This window comes from Leptonychotes weddellii, chromosome 2, assembly GCF_054177405.1.
Source record: "Leptonychotes weddellii isolate Sample4059 chromosome 2, ASM5417740v2, whole genome shotgun sequence".
NCBI classification, from domain to species: Eukaryota; Metazoa; Chordata; class Mammalia; order Carnivora; family Phocidae; genus Leptonychotes; species Leptonychotes weddellii.
Genome location: NC_138370.1, coordinates 124,928,755 through 124,946,462, shown reverse-complemented (window position 1 = coordinate 124,946,462; position 17,708 = coordinate 124,928,755). Strand labels below are relative to the sequence as shown.

At 39.1% G+C, this 17,708-nt stretch overlaps 1 protein-coding gene and 1 long non-coding RNA gene across 3 annotated transcripts in view; one reads left to right on the top strand and one right to left on the bottom strand.

The window, feature by feature from the left end:
* The window catches only part of LOC145720185 (uncharacterized), a 28,360-nt gene extending 27,075 nt beyond the window's left edge, over nucleotides 1-1,285 (bottom strand). Inside the window, exon 1 of the long non-coding RNA XR_014142999.1 lies at nucleotides 1,241-1,285. This is a non-coding gene — a long non-coding RNA (uncharacterized LOC145720185). The remainder of the gene's footprint in view (nucleotides 1-1,240) is intronic.
* Nucleotides 1-17,708, top strand: part of LOC145720184 (uncharacterized) — a 64,083-nt gene that overhangs the window by 35,035 nt on the left and 11,340 nt on the right. The window contains exon 3 of one of the 2 annotated variants that reach the window (XM_081812289.1): nucleotides 303-1,250. The exons of the other annotated variant lie outside the window; for it this stretch is intronic. Coding sequence (XP_081668415.1) covers nucleotides 303-486 — 184 coding nt within the window. The 3' untranslated portion in view covers nucleotides 487-1,250. Of the gene's footprint in view, nucleotides 1-302; nucleotides 1,251-17,708 lie in introns of those variants that run through there. 2 annotated transcript variants of the gene reach the window in all.

Genomic DNA, 17,708 nt, shown 5'->3' with positions numbered 1-17,708 from the left:
CATTCCCACACAGTCCATAGACTTTTGCATTACTTATTAATATTTGTAATTATTTTATTTGGTTGTGCCCTGTCTCACATCCTCTGGGCTCACCCTCTACCCAGGCATTCATGCAATAAACAGCTCTGAGTAGGTATTACCTTACCATACTTGGACTTAGCTACATAGCATGTCTCTTGCTTTATACCCTAGAACTTTTATGACATGGGAGCACCCAGAAGTGAGAGATGGTTGACTCTCTTGTTGCCACCAGTGGATACTGGAGGATACTGGTGGTGAATTCTCCCTGCTTCTTTCCCTAGGGCAGATAATTCTGAGGTACATCTACACTGGGCACTGTCACTGCCTCTGCACTTGGAACAAGCTGTAAAGGTCCCATCCCTGAAGATCAGGAGGAGCATGATAAAACATGGACTTCCCCAAGAGGATAGACCAACATTTGGGGCTCGTGAATTTGGAATGACAAGGCAGGAAATGGTCAAATGAGTTTGTACTAACTTTAATCTGACATCTTTACAGAGAAAGGCACTTGGCCCTGACGGGAGGATGTTTATATAACTCTTTAACATAAGAGGATGTTATCATCATCAACCAGAAAGAGAGAGAGAATGCAGTTAGGAAGCAAAAGAAAGACTCAGTGCATACTGAATATAAAATTTAGCCTAAGGCAGACTCTGCTTGCAATGATTTTTTAAATACTAGTTTAGTTTTTTAGAAGGCTTACAGTACTTTGGGATTTAATCCATTACAACGTGCTATCTAGACATTATAATTTGCAGTGATTTGATTGTTCAATAGGTAACTTAATTCACAAAGCCTCTCCTCTTTCTTTTCAAGTCAAAATGGTCACACTACCATATGATCCCAAGCACAACAGAGTATACATTTGCGAGGTTTTCAGAAGTGATACATTTCCAAAGCAAAGTTGGAGAAGTAACTAGATGAGGTCCAGATCAATAACAGAATAATTATGCCTCTTCCTGATTCTATCTGAGGATGGGTTATAGTGAAGAAGGAGTCAGGCTGTTCTGAATCTACAGAGGTGATTCTTTCTCTTCAGGTTATATATGAAGAAGGTCCCCTCATACTGCTGCCTTCGGTGGTAACTCTGGTTCAAGCACTTAAAGTAGCTGTACATGAATCCAGATCAACCCAGCAGCCCATCCAAACAGCATCACTCAAGAAACTTGCCTTGGTGGCCTCAAAGTTCACACTTATTCAGAATACACATTCGGCTTACCTAAAAAATGTTTTTGAAGGGTTTGAAGGGTAAACTGGTACCACCTAGAAAGAAGAGGAAGAAACAGGACTTGGTCACTGACAGAGTAGATTATTTGTGAGTAACTTCTCTCTTGTCAAGAACTAGCAGAGAATCATCAGAGGACAAGGGGCAACAACTTCACTGGGTGATGTGTTTCACCAACCTGGTTTTACATTTTACCACTGCAGCGGGATTTCTTCCTTTCCTGTTTCCACTCCTTATGTATCTCAGACATCATGCACTTACATAAAGAGACATCCTAGCAAGGGGCAACTTGGATCACAGATACTAATAAAATCTATGGAATCTTTCTTGAGTTGTTATAATTAAAACCATCGAAATTCAGATCATTACCACAATGAAGATTAACAAATTCCCAGAAAAGATCCTGTTTTTATTAAAGACATCTTTGCAAAATCTATTATGGCTAACCTATTACAACGTGCTTTGTCAGCAACTCAATTCTACTCTCAGGAAAAGTACATTGACAGAGAAAGTTTTCACTCTGAAAGTTCAGGATCAGGAATAGCATTGTATAATATTTTCATATGTTCAGAACCAAGTAGCAAAGACCTGTGACTACTTAGTCTAAAACCAAACATTCTGAAATCATTTTCTTGGTGCTTAGGTCAGATTCAGGACTTTGGTTTTTTTTTTTTTTGGAACTTATCATTTGTGCTGCATAATGATCTTTCAAGAGCTCCTTTCTGGTATGGCGACATGATTGCAAACACAAATTACATTGGGAGAATTCGAAGTATAAATATCAAGCTGCTGTCTGAGGCTGTTCAGCCTGAGCCACTGTGAGTTTGACATGTGTTTAGGAAAATCTATTGAGGTCAAAGCAGAGAAATCACTAAAACCCACTGAATCCAAACTATGGTTAATCTACTCCCCATTGAGATCAAAGCAGAGAAATCGCTAAAACCCATTGAATCCAAACTATGGTTAATCTACTCCTCATTGGAGTAGCTGCTAAGCCTCCCTCAGTTAGAAGTAGTCCCGAGGTGAGAAAGCCTTTATTTTCTCCCCTTCAAAGAAGTCTGACTTTGATTTAAAAAAAAAAAAATTTACTTTGCCAAACCTTTTAAATCAACAGGACATTGATTTTTTATTATTGGGCAAAATAAGCATGATAGCATTTGGAAGAAAAAGGGAATAAAAGAACTAGGTATTCACAGAGTTGGGTCTAGTCAGTGGTTTTCAAAGTGTGGTCTGGGGATCCTTAGGAAACCCTGAGACCATTTCAGGGTGTCTGTCAGGTCAAAACATTTTTACAACATTAAGATGTTATTTGCCTTTTCCCCCCAACCCCCTCTACAATGGAATTTTCCAGGGACTATATGATATGTGATGGTGTCATTACTCTGATGGCTAATGGAATGTGAGTTGGTGTAAATTTTCTCAGTTTTAATCTCTAATACAGTAAATAACTATGGTTATAATTCATATTTTAAAGAAAGCTCTTTGGGGTCCTCAATAATTTTTAAGAGTTTAAAAGTGTCTTGAGGCACTTAAAAAAGAATGAAATCTTGCCATTTGCAACAATATGAATGGACCTCGAGGGCATTGTGCTAAATGAAATAAGTCAGAGGGAGATAAATACCATATGGTCTTACTTTTATGTGGAATCAGAAAACAAAAACAGAAACAAAAACAAAAAACAAACTCATAAATCCAGAGAACAGATTGGTGGTTGCCAGAGGCCAGGGGGTAGGAGGTGGAAAAAATGGGTGAAGAGGGATCAAAAGGTACAAACTTCCAATTATAAAATAAATAAGTCCTGGGGGTATAATGTATGGCATAGTGACTGTAGTTAACAATACTGTATCGCATATTTGGAGTTTCTAAGACAGTAGGTCTTTAAAAAGTTCTCATCACAAGAAAATATTTGTAACTACCTGTGATGATGAATGTTAACTAGACTTATTTTGGTGATTATTTGGCACTGTACACAAATATTGAATTATTATGTTGTACACCTGAAACCAATATAATGTATGTCAATTCTATCTTAATTTAAAAATAAAAATAAAAGTTAAGAACATGAAACACTAAAAAAAAATGTCTAAAGGGATTAAAAGTGTCTTGAGACCGAAATATTCTTGGTCTAGAACAATGTTGTTCAATAGAATTTATTACAATGATGGAAATGGTCTATGAATCCGCATTGTCTCATACAGTTGCCACTAGACACATGTGAGTGTTGAACATCTAAAATGTGGCTAGTGGGACTGAAGAACTGAGTTTTTAATTTTTATTTAATTTAAATTTAAATGTAAATAGCTACTGTACTGGACAGTGCAGACCTAGATCCTCAGCACCCTGACTCCTGATTTAATACTGTTCTCAATATTCTCCACCAGCTTCTTTACAGTTAGAGATTTTTCTTGTGCTAACTATTAAATTCTTGGCTTGGTTGGTGTGGTGTGTGAGGGGCCTGTTTAACAGCAAATATGCAATAAGAAAATATCATGCATAACTCTAAAATATCAATCAACTCCAGATCAAATCCTGGACTCAAACAAAGAAAAAAATAATAAAAAAAATCTCATAGTTGCCCCTTTGGGAGTTCCAAAGAATGCTTCTTCGTGCCTTATCTTGAATTAACTACACAGGCTTGAGAGAATATTTTTAAATTATAAACAGTGTTTAGGCTTTGTTCCTATTGTAGTTAGATAGAGACAAGAATATAAGTGTTACAGTTGTGCAGAAAAGTCCACTGGGTGTTCAGGCATGTTCAGAACAAACCAGTCGGCTTTGGTATGGTCGTAATTCACTAGGATCTAAATCTCAATTAGTAGAATTCCTGGATTTCTCAATTAGCAGAACTGTCTGAATATTGTGCACCCAACTCTTGCTAACCATACTCTCAAAAGATATAAGAGCACAGAGGAAAGTTTCAACTTGAAAATGTAAGCTTTGAACTATGTGAACTTGTATGAGTTATTGAACCTCTCTAAACCTACGTTTTCTTAGTAAACTGGGATTGTGATATTATCGGTGGCTTCTCTGTATGTTGTTGGGAGGATTACATGAGATAATGTATGTAAAACACTTAGTACAATTCCTGAAAATTGTAAATATTTAATAAGTGACCGTTATTGTGCAAATTATTACTATTAGCTCTATTTATCTCACAAATCTTTATTGGGAGCCAACTATGTGCCTGACAGTGCATTAGTGCTGGCGAATAAGCAAATGCAGTCCTTGCACTCATAGAGCTTACAATCCAGTAGGGGGAGAGATCAACAATCCACATCAAAAAAAACCCTCTAGATGGCACTGATCTTTCTACTAGAAAAGAGCTGGATCAAAAGATAGGACATATAAGGGACAATTGTTTCTTGAGAGGCTGGGAAAGACCTCTTTGAGAAAGGAGTATTTAAGCAGAGACCTGAAATACCAGTAGGATTTACTACTGGTATTCTGGGTTCTGGGGCGTATTAGTTGGGGGTAATGGTTAATACATAGATTCTAAAATTTAATGACTAAACAAAACAAAAGTTTATTTCTCTTTCACGTAACTGTCCAGGGTTGGCAGTCAAGCTCTGCTCTGTAAAGTCATCTAGGGATCCAGGCTGAGAAGGGCAGTTCCATCATCCCCCTTGTGACTTCTACAGTTGCTTCCAGCCATCAGGAAGGAAGGGTAGATGGCCATCTTGGAAGAACTTCTTTAAACAGATGACTGGAACGTTTCACTTGTACAGGAAGTTTGGCTGGATGTTCAGGTATTCGGATAGGCTATCATGGAACTAACTGGCCTGCCTTGGTGTGGTCATCATTCACTAGGACCTGGATGGCAATTACAGATATCCTACAACTCTTGCAAACCAAACTCACAACAGATACATGATACATGAGCATAGAAAAGTCTCAACTTGAAAGTATAAGCCTTTAATTAACAGAGTTACTGAACCTCTGTAAGCCTATATCTTCCCTGTGAAGTGGAATAATGATAATATCAGTGCCTTCTCTATATGTTGGAGACAATCACTTACATTCATATCCTGTTGGTGCCAGATGGTTTTGTGATATGGCCACACCTAGATGAGAGGCCAAGGAAGAAATGTAGTCTCTTACTTGGTAGGAATATTCTAAGTAAAAGAGAAAAGAAATTGCAGTTTCCCCTAGGTGTCTAACACACAGGCAGAGAAACTCAAAACTCTAAAGCCCTAACATTGGAAAGAGTTTGCCATGCTAAGAGAGCTGGATGGAAGCTAGGATAGCTTGGAGAAAGTGGTATAACATGACACTAAATGCCAGGATCCCCACTTGCAATCAGCTCACAAGCCACCAGGAGAGAAGTAAGCAAACATGATTAATGTTATTATAATTGCAAAAACGCCATGTTTTGGTAGGAGAGGGGTAGATTAATTTTTCTCTAGACAGTTTATGGAGAATGGAACATTTTAGATGGACCTCTGTGACTAAGAATTTGGACGTGAGGTGATGGGTAGGGACATGGCAGGGAAATGAACACTTGGACAGAGCAAAAACAAGGAGCCAGAAAATATATAGGGTGTTTCCTAAGAGTGGTAAGAGCTATGGCTTAAAGCATTAACAGAAAGAGTTTGCCTCTGCTACTCTTAAATTGGACCCAAAGATAAATCCTACACTGGTAGTAAGACAGCTAGAAAGGAGGATGACAAAAAATCATGGGGTTAAAATATAATTATCAACTTCTTGAGTTATATTTTTAAAAAGTTTGAAAAAACAGTGCTCTCTATCTCCACCTAACATCAGAAGACCAACTTTATTCATCTCTCCAACTAAGGAACAACTCCTTTGCATCAAAGTCTTGTTGAACAAGTTAGCAACTTTGATGTGCTAGTTCTATGGAAACCAGAAAATATTGCTGTACTCTTATCTGAAAAATGCATGCAACACAAAAATAATTTTTATTAACTCTGAAAGTTCATCTAGTTCCACAGCACTTAAAAGTTCTACTGTTTTTCCCTCAAAGCTTAAAACATGTTCAACACTTCCATTCACTTACACATACATTTACTCATTCAGCAGTGTTCACAAATGCCAATGATCTGCACTAAATACAAGGAACTGTTAGGGGATGGTAATAAGACACAGCCCTTGACTTAAAGGGATCCAGGGTCTCATCTGAATGGGAGAAGAACAAAGACCACAGTATAATAGCAAGACAGAGTGAAAGACATGATATTATGTAGGTGTACATAAGTCCAGAAGGCAGCAAGTATCATTCTGTGAAGAGGAAACAAGGAAAGCTTAGTGAGAAGAGAGTTATTAAGAGAATTTGAACATTGATTTGGATTTTGAAAAGCAAAGAAGAAACTCCCAGTCTGAGAAGAAAATCACGAGTCATTGAATACGATTGGCCAGGCTAGTTTAAGGGTGGCAATTGGTCTAGAGTAGATGGAGCAAGCTAATCAAAAGGATAAATGAAGGCAGAATGGCAAGAGAGAGCCGAATTGCGAAGAGCCTTGAGTGCCGAGCAAAATATTTTAGAATTTGTGTCATAAATAATGGGAAGTTGCCAGTCTTTAAGATGGGGATGGACAAGACTGGATCCAGGTGTTAGGAACAGAGCTCTGGCAACAGTATGAATGGTAACGGGCAGCTGAGCTCAGTGAGCATGGAAGCATGGTCTCTGCAGAGAATCCTGCCGCTTGATAGCTGTGTGACATCGGGCAAATGATTGACCCACACCTGCCTTATTTTCCTCATCTGTAAAACAGGGACGATAGTGATAGCTACTTCCCAGGATTGTTGTGAAGATTAAATTAAGGAATTCCCACCCAAGGTTTAAACAATGCCTGACATTTTAATAAGCACTACATAAATACTTACATACACACAACAACATATACCTTAGAGAGAAATGGTGACAAGGTGGTAAAAAAAAAACATCTAGTTTGTGCTAGGCCTATAAAGGGCCCTTGAGAGATGGGAGTAAGATGTCTGTGACCAGATTACCTGGTGGTCCAATCCCAGGTACACTTCTTCTTAATCTTCCTAAGACTCTTTTTCCTTCTCTGTAAATTAGAAATAACAACAGTACCTATTTCATAGAGTTGTGAGGAATTAATTTAGATAACACATGGAAGGTGCTCAGCAAAGAGCCTGGCACCTAGTGATCACTCACAAAAGGATAGTTTCATTATCAGAAAGTATGTGCAAGGAGTTTATAATCCCATAACTCCTTACCCCAGGTAACTCCTAGCCCTTGGAGTGCAGAGAGCAGACTTTCATTTCAGGTGAATCTGAAATGAATTCTTGTTCTGTCATTTAATGCAGTGTGAATGTGGGCATTTTTCTACAATGAAGGCCACCCGGTTTCCTCCTGAGATCATCAGAACGCTTCCCATCTCAAGAGGTTACTGTGAAGATCAGAAATAATTTACGTAAAGTAGCTAGACTGGTGCACACTAAGCACATACCAGCCATTGCCTCCCCCCACCCCCATCTTTTTGGAGCTCCCTCCCACATCTACTCTGAAAGAGGAAAAGCCACACTCCCTGACCTCAGCCTCACGCTCGGCCTCAAAGGCAATCATGGCGACAAGCCAGGCCAAAGATTAGCCACTATTCTGGATCATGAATTGTGGGTCTCATAGAAAGACAAAGTAGAACCAAACTAACCCAACCCCTTCACTTGCCAGACCTCTTGCTATCTGACTCCCAATGATGTCTAACCAAAATTAATCACAGACCGCTAATGAGCCAGTGAACCATTGTGCAATGTTTTCGACTGGATACAGTGTGGAAAATTGGGAAAGAAGGAAGGGCCAACAGATATTTGGGGGTTGAAAGTATAAGGGATGATCATCATGGCACTGGGACAGAGGACAACATATACATTAGTTTGGAGGAAGGGGTATTTTTTTTTTCACATGAAAATACACAGAATTAGACCACCCCAAGTGAATAAGCTTTCTTCATATTTGGGGGTATTACCATTAAGAGGTGTTAAGTGGTTAAGAGAGCTGCTTAAGAATAGTGATTGTTGAGTTTAACCCTTGGACCCACAACTTGTGAGCAGTGTAAGCCAGTGTAATTCAGTAATTCAGTGGGCAAGTTATTATTTTTTTAAAAGATTTTATTTATTCATTTGAGACACAGAGAGACAGAGAGAGAGAGAGCATGAGCAGGGAGAGAGGCAGAGGGAGAGGGAGAAGCAGGCTCCTCGCTGAGCCAGGAGCCCGATGTGGGGCTTGATCCCAGGACCCTGGGATCTTGACCTGAGCTGAAGGAAGACGCTTAACCATCTGAGCCACCCAGGCGAGCGGCAAGTTATTTAACACTTCTGAGTTGAAGTTTCCCCAGTAGCTCCTAAATCATTACATTAATGCAATAATTAAATATAATAATCTATTTAAAGCAGGTGAAATAGATTTGGCATATAGTATGTGTTAAAAATATTTGCTCTTTATAATCATGATTTAATCTTTTAGCAGAGTCAATGCAATTCAAAATAAGGAAGGCAGAGGTAATTATCTATCTATTGTAGGTGGTGCAAACGACAAGATGAGTTAGACACCTACCTGGCAGCCTGAACTATCTAATTCTGTAGATTTATTCAGTATGCCATTAACCTACAGTCACTCTCCTGAAAATGATTTTCCTTCTCAATTTCATCTTCTTTTCCCATTTTTAAAAAGATTTTCTTTTTATAAGCTTCTGACAAATGGCACTTCTTTGTTTCTTGAGAAATTGCTATTACTAAAAATTGTTATCAAGTGACTTGCTTCTCAAGTGCCTTCAGGCTTGATTATTGCTCATAGGTCTTTTATCTAGTTCTTTCCACTTGTCCCTGTGGTTTGCATCTTTCTGCCTTTCCTTCTTTCTCAATGTGCTCATTATAATCTAGATAATACCCATTAAAGGCAACAGGGCCATTTCACCTTCTGGCTTTATGATAGCAGTCACCTGGAAAATGCCCTCCTGTTCTTTGCTTAGCATTTGCCAAGCACAAGTTTTGTGCCTAGAGTTGTGCTGGATACTCTGATCTACAGATGCGAAGGTGGGTCTTGCCTCCCAGTGGTTTAGAATACCTGAAGAAACAAATCTCATATGCATGAAATAACTAGAGAATAGAGAGTTATGAAACTTTCATGACAGTTTCAATGGAAGTTATGAAAATAAGGAGGATAATATGGTAAACACAGGACAAGGGCCCACCAAAGGAGGGAGAACAGACAAACACTGCTTTCTGGGAAGCAGCGATCACTACAGCTGGGAAAGGGAGGGGAGACAGTGAAGAAATATTTCTGTTGGCCAGATGGATGGCTGTCAACACCACAGCTGGGGGAGTTAGTTCCTGACCTACTGTAGCCTATCTTGACACACTATGCACTTTCCTCTATAGAAACATTTTAAATAGCATTTGTTTTCCACATCATTTATAAAGGGAGATTTAATCCAGAGAGTAGCTGAACCATAGAGCACTAGAGTACAGTAATAATTAACATTTTCTGGATATAGCAATGTAAAAAGAAGTTTTGCTTACCTTGCCTTACATCATGCTCACAACCAACCACCCTATGAGGAAGTTACCCAGCCACGCTATGAGGAAGTTATAACTATTTTTCTATCTCCTTTTTTTTTGCAAGAGAGAGAGAAAGAGAGAGCATGTGTGAGTGGGGGGCAAGGGAGGGGCATAGGGAGAGAGAATCCTAAGCAGGCTCCATGCTCAGTGCAGAGCTGGACTTGGGGCTCGATCCCACTACCCTGAGACCATGACTCAAGCTGAAATCAAGAGCCAGATGCTTAACCGACTGAGCCACCCGGGCACCCCAGGTCTAGTTTTTCTTATCTAAGATCGAGTGTTTGGTCCTAGACAATCAAGCCATATTTGTTTCAGTGGTCTTTAAGTCTTCCAAGTCCCTGGCTGTCTGTCCCTAAAATATTCCATCACCTCTCTGCTGTGTCCCCTGACCCCTTGCATAGCTAAGATACTTTCTTTGCTAAGAAATTTCATTAACCATGAGAGTTAATATTAAAAAGTGTTTTGAAAAAGATGGACTCTCTTTTGTCCATGTTTCTAAAAATCTGTCAACATGTAGTTGACAGAATGAGCCCGTACTTTTCTTCTTTTGGGAAATGAAAAAATCTAAGAGATGCAAAGTCGCCAGGTCTTATTTTTACAAGGCCTTGATTTCCGTCACTGACTCTACCACTTGGCCAACATTTTAGAATGGTTTCAATTGTTATATTCTAGTTAAATATTATTTTATTATTTCAAAAAACCTTGTAAATATGAATGTTGCAGCACACACACTTAAAAGATGGTGTGGGCTGTAAGTTGAGCGGTGACTTCTGTCTAGTCCTACTTCTTCTCTAGATGAAGAATTGACTAGATGGATTGTTTTGTAATTTTCCTCACAGTTCACACTTGATATTGTAATGTCATCTCCCTCAAATTAGCACTTACTATTGAGAAATAAAAGTCAAAATGACTTATCCAAATATGTAAAGTCATTGTCATGGCTGGGATTAGACCCCAAATTTTCTGATTTCTATCTCCTAGTCCTCAGCTAAATACATGGGACTCTACTCGTCTGATCTCTATTTCTATAAGGCCAATACCAGTACTCATTGAAATAGAAAGCTGTCATGGACAATAGAGTTAGTCTTTCATGGTCTTCTATAGGCTCCCATGGTCATCTTTGCAACTCACAGAGCACTTCTTGATCCTTTCATTAAAAAGGTGAGATTTGTTTACCAGCCAACTAACTTGTGTTAACCTATCTTTTGTTTGCAATGTGGATTTAGCCCCAAGTGTGTAAATGAAAAGTGGAGCTTATTTCTTCAGAGTGAATTTGATAAGTGTTGACTTACAGTGTTGAGAATAATCATAGTTCTACTTATGTCCAGGATCTTGAATTCTTCTTAGGTCATGCGTGAGAGACATTTTGTGGACTGGAAGATTATCCCTTTCCTTCCTGCCTAGAGATGATATGTTTCACAATCCCACGTAAAAGCCTGGCCGCAGAACCCAGCACCCAGAGGAAGTCAAGGGACTTGGCAGGACATGCAGCTGTCCTAAATGCAAGATATGGTGGCTCAAAAAAACTAAGTACAAGAAGCTTCCAGCCACCAGAGAAACTAGGAAAGCAATAGATCTAGCTGAAATGAGGAAGTAGAAGCCACCTTTGAATAATATTGTGAGGCAGAGAGAATAGGAAAGCCTGGAGGAGAGAGACTGGAAAGACTCCAAGAAGACCTGGTCTTTCTAGAGTAAGTAGCAGCACAGACAGAATTCTCCAGAACTTTCAGGAAAGCACTAAAGACTCCAAAGCCTATGTTTAAGGAGTAAAATGATTGACTTGGGAAACACAGTGTAAGAGTTGCAAACACTACTTTAACTTGTTAAACTAATATCAGTTGAAGTAAATAGCTGGCTCCCATTTGGAAAACAACTTGTCTTCTAAATGACTAGAAATTTGGAATTCTTCAGGGGTAAGAGCCACTACAGAGAAGTAAATAAGGGGTCAATGGGTAGAAAGAATAGAAACTCTCATGAGAAGTTCTAAATAAATTTTCATTCAAAGGAATCTGGAGCTTTAAAACAAAATCATGTCTTTGACACAGGGATTATACTTCTAGGAATATATCCCAAAAAACAATCTTAAATAATTGAATAAAAAACATTAAACACAAAGATATCAATGTAATACTTTTATGGTTAAAAATGAGAGCTATGTGAATTCTTAAAAACAGGGAAATCATTAAATAAATAATATATACCATAGAAAATGAAGTCGTAATATTAAAACAACTTAAAATATTTTAAATTGTGCATTATGATGCATCAAATGAAAAAAATGAAAACTTTGCACCGACATATTCTGTTTGTGCACAAAAGCATGATTATCTCTTAACAGTGTAATTATGAGTGACATTTATTTTTTAATTATTTTTCAAATGTTCTAAACACCATGGAAAGCAGTCCAACATAATGCAAAAAACTCAAGATCTGCATTTAGCTAGCTGACTTATCATTTTTACTAGCCCTACAACCTCATATATTCTACTAGCTTTGTGATCTTGGGCATTTTACTTAAAATTCTTGGGGCCTCAGTTTCCTCATCTGTGAAAATGGGATAATAATAATAACTACCTCATAGAGCTGCCTTAAAAATTAATGAAATAATGTAAATTATGAAATGAAATTAATTAAATGAAATAATGTACTGTATGAACAGTTCTGGAAAATAGTTAACTGTTCGATTAATTTTAGCCATTCCTTAAAAAAAAAAAAAAAGAAAACACGCACTCATGTTTGTGTGTATATGTGTGTGTGTGTGTACACACACCTACTCAAGCATACATATTCAAGTTTTAAAACAATAAAAATAAACACAGCTGATCATATAAAAGGACAGTTGAGTATTGTTAAAAAAAAAACCCTTTTAATTACACTTAGTTTGCTTAAGACCTAGGGAGGAGCCTGACACAGGGTAGGCTGGTCAGGGCAGTGAATGTGGGCTCTGCCCAAGCAAAGTGTGCCTCTCTCCTGTAACCTTGCTCATCCCTGTTCCTCATGGATCACATTTGTTCACTCCTCTCCTGATTGCTCAGTGCTTTGGAAATGGATGGGACATGATAGAAGTTTTTCTTCTAGAAGTAGAGGTTTTTCTACAAACCATTGAATATGGGAGGTCTAATGTTCAAATACTTTTTCTTCATTACCTGGGGGCCATAAACTCCATCTTCTCTACAGGTCTGCTGTAGAAAGGGAGGAAATATTAGAACAATTCATTGAATTCACTTTCTATATTTTTTCCAGTACCCTGCAAGTTATAGTAGGTCTCTATCTCAGCATAAAGAGAGCACAGGGTGGATGGAAAGGGCCAGTCCTCCAGAGAGTAAAACTGCTGGAGACCTGAGCAGTATAATCCCAGTTCTCCATTAATGATCTTGGTCTATGGTGTGGTTTAGAAGGAAAGTATAGAATCAAATTTTAGCTCTGGATTTACTAGAGTTGAAATCAAGCAAATTACTGAGTTTCTGAATGCTAAATTTCCCACCTATAAATTAGGATTATAAATAGTTACTTCAGAGAGTTATAGGAAGGACTAATGAAATATTACTTGGAGTAAGATATGTGATGTAGGGGCACCTGGGTGTCTCAATCGTTTGATTGTCTGCCTTCGGCTCAGGTCGTAATCTCGGGGTCCTGGGATCGAGTCCCACATCAGGTTCCCTGCTCACTGGGGAGTCTGCTTCTCCCTCTGCCTCTCCCCCTCTTGTGCTCTCTCTCAAATAAATAAACAAAATCTTAAAAAAAAAGATGTGGTATACAGTAAGCATCCATCAAGTAGCAGCTACTACTACAGAAACTAAAGAAGAAAGGGAAGTGTGGAGTTTCCATGATGATAACAAGTGCTAATAATTGCTAACATTTAATATGTGTCAAGCACTAGTTTGAGCATTTTATCTATAATAATGCAGTTAATCCTCACAACAGCCTTAAGAGTTGGGGAATATTATTAATCTATTCAATATTAATTTGTACAATATTAATTCTCTCTGTTTTATATATAAGGAGGCTACTGAGTATAAAATGTAGTTTGGAGATACTTTGGAGCTCCTTGCAACTCTGTTAATATCTATCTATATTATAAAACTTCTCTCTCACTCTAGATTCTGAACTCTCTCTTCAATGACAGATCTTTGTATTCCGGGGTTTGCTTGGCTTATGGAAAATATACAATAAATATATTTTAAAGAGAACTGCTCTGCCCACAAGAATGGAAATTAGTTCTACACTCAGTGCAGAAATTCATTTCATTTAAGATTTCAATGGCTACAAAGGAACAGACGAGTTGTATCTTCTCCATCTACAATACATATTTTGAGATCAAAGTTTTATAGTAATGATCAAGATCATTCATCAGTTTGCATTAAATAACAATTCAATAGAGATCATATACTGGGTGTGAGGGATTATACTGCTACTTTGGATCTCTGCTGCCCATTGTGTTTTGGGCACTTTCTGCTGTTTTCATGAGCCCACCGAATCAATCACAACATAGTTCATTCCATTCATCTGATTTTGCTCAAAGCTTATGTCCACACAATTAATCAACTCAAATGTGTAGAAATTTGAACCAGCCATTAGACGATAGAAATAACCAGGGACCAGGCCACAATCTGAGGAATTTGGTTAAGTGGCCACAAATATGGCTGAAGTCAAACACACTGGGATTTGCACATCACTGAACTGCGAGCAATGCATTAGAATGTGTACTAGCAAAAAGTCCTGATCTGAAATTCTCTTCTGCATTAGGACATCAAAGAAAGCAAATGGCAAAGAATGTTTACTGTCATCCTAATAAATCTGTTGCAACTCTACAATGTCCTTCAGCATATTATTTTTTGAAATGAGTGAATTTCCTTGAGACATTTCAGGGAAGAATGAGTGATTAGCTGATTTTGCACAATATATTTCTTTTCTATTTATATGAATATTTAAAAAATAGGACTTCTACATAACTTTAAAATATTCATATGTAAGTTGTTCGTGGCTTGGGTATTTAACTTTCTGAGTCATCATTTTACTGGCTTATGGAAATGTTGTGGTTGTTCAGGTATGTGTTTTTATATTCCAATAGTTAGAAAAGCCTTTGATTTCCTTTAGACTTTTGCTCTTCAGTAATACAAAATGACCCTCATTTAAAGATGCAGCTACCTATGCTAATAGCTGCCAGGAAACATCTCCTTTGAAATAAACATGGAATCTTTCTTTTAGAGAGTGGTTTTGATTGTTATTTGCAAGCACTCTTAATGTTTATATCACTTTCTTTTTGCTAAACTGTTTTAGGGATCTTACATAACTTTGAAATAAATGTTAGTCAAATGTTGATTCTGGTACTATAACAGAAAGATTGAGGGCAGGGAGAATGAGGCTCTATAAAATATGTTACATATTTCATATTAGAATGCTCCATAATTAATGCATCACTCTCCTGAGAACTTCAAAGAAGATGCCATACGGGTAGGACTACTATTCACTATAGGCCAACAATTTCACATTCTAAATTGAATGGTCAGAGATAATGGAATGTAGAAAGTCCTGCACATTTTAGCAAAGGATTATGATTTAAAAGATATGACTCTAGACAAGTCAAGCTGACTGGCAAGGACACAAATATATAAACAAAGACTGTCATCTTGAATATAAATACCCATTTCCTGGCAGTCTAAAGATACATATCCAGGGGCATCTCGGTGGCTCAGTTGGTTAAGCATCTGACACTTGATCTCAGCTCAGGTGTTGATCTCAGGGTTGTGGGTTCAAGCCTCATTTGTGTCTACACACTGGGCATGGAGCCTACTTAAAAAACAAATAAGTAGGGTGCCTGGGTGGCTCAGTTGATTAAGTGTTGGCCTTTGGCTCAGGTCATGATCCCAGAGTCCTGGGACCAAGTCCCGCATCGGACGGGGAATCTGCTTCTCCCTTTCTCTCTCTACCCCTCACCCTGCTCTTGTTCTCTCTCTCTCTCTCTAGCTCTCTCTCTCTCAAATAAATAATCTTTTAAAAAGTTAAAAAATTAAAAAATAAATAGATAAAATGAAGATACATATCCAACTACTAGTAAATAAAATACCAAGAGGTAAGACAGAGATAGGTTAATGACCTACTTTGGAAGGGGAGATGCCTATATCTACACAATGAATAAAAACATGGTGTAGGATCTCAGTCAGACAGAAGCTTAAAGAGAAGTCATATATTCAGCAAAGACCTCTTTTGGAAAATATCCATCAGGAACTTGAGGGATAAATTTGAGCTTCCTAAAGCCAAGGGTGACCTATGGCTTCCCGGGAGTTTTAATACGCAGTCTCAGCCTTAGCCTGGAGGTAATCAGATCACCTGTCGAGACTTCTGGGAGGTTGGCATGGATTTTGTAAAGACAGAGTTCACTTGGCACCATGGTCAGATGAAATCAGGTAATATAAAAGTCAAGGAAAATAGAATTTCCTCAAAGAAGGACTCCACATGAAGACAGAAGTGCTGGGAACTGCAGAACCTCTGCCCTCTACTTGTTACCTGAGGCGTGCACCCCCCCACACACACACACAGGCAAAGAATAGTAAGACCTGGGGTCTCTGGAGCACTAAGGAAATGTGGGTAATGTTGGAGGGAATGCACATCATTTAACATTGGCTACACTCTCAATTAAAATATCAATTCAGTAACACAATTTATAGTGAAATGGATAAAAACCCAGACCAGGTGATTCTCCTCTGTGACACCACAGACAGATTTTGGTACATACTAGTGTTGTTTTCTAGCTGGAATGGGTCAGCTTGGAGGTGACACTTCAAGGTTGGGCACTGGCCTTCAGGACCTGGTAGATACATCCATGGATAAGGGAAATAGGGAGAAGGAGGAGTTCTGACCTCTCCCACCACCAGGCCCAGCTACCCCTTGCAGATTTTGTCCTTCCATAACTCACAACTAAGCTCTGACAACTGGCTCTGGGCTCCTGGATCAGCAGTTCGCAGATGAACTGCCAGCATCCAAGGCCTTGTCTCAGGTTCTGATTTTAGGAGAGTGAAAATTACAGCAATTCTTTCAAAGAGGGAGTGTGCAAAATTTTTTTTTGTCTACAGAAATACATGTTTTTTTAAGTATTCTATAGATTATAAAACCAGTTATCTATTATTTAGTTGCTCACTTTAACGGTCTTTGGTTGGCATTTCTTTGTTCCTATGTTGTCTTCCCTTTTTGGAAATACCAAGTTATCCAAAAACACTCATCTTGTGGGGGGGGTGCGGAGCAAGATGGCAGAGGAGTAGGAGACCTGGATTTCGTCTGGTCTCAGGAATTCAGCTGGATAGGGATCAAACCATTCTGAACACCTACAAACTCAACAGGAGATCGAAGAAAAGAATAGCAACAACTCTCTGAACAGAAAAGCGACCACTTTCTGGAAGGTAGGACGTGTGGAGAATTAAATCCGAGGCGATATTCGGGAGGATAGATGGTGGGGGGAGGGGGCCTCCGCTGGCTGCTTCTGGCAAGTTATAGAGCTGCGGAGCACAAAATCAGAACTTTTAGAAGTCGGCTCTGCTGAGGGATGTCGCTCCAGTGGCTAAGCGGGGGATGGAACCCTCGCTGGGATGGTGTGGTCTCAGGACCCTCGGGGTCACAGAAAGACCAGGGGTGCCTGAGTGCGGCAGAGCTCCCAGGTATCGGAGCAGGGAAGCTGGCCGCAGAGACAGAGCCGAGGAGTGGACTCTCAGCTCGGGGTTACCATAGACCGTGATCCAGGGCACAGTCGGGCCACCTGCTCCTCCAGCAGGGACCCAACAAGTGGCAGATCCGGGAAGACTCCCCTTCCTCCCCTGGGAGGAGCGGCCCGGGAGTGCACCGCAGGGATCTGCTGGGTTTGGAGACTCCACACGGGGTTGGCTGCCAGAGATAGAAATGCTCAGTCACAGGCCAGGTGAGCACGGAGTGC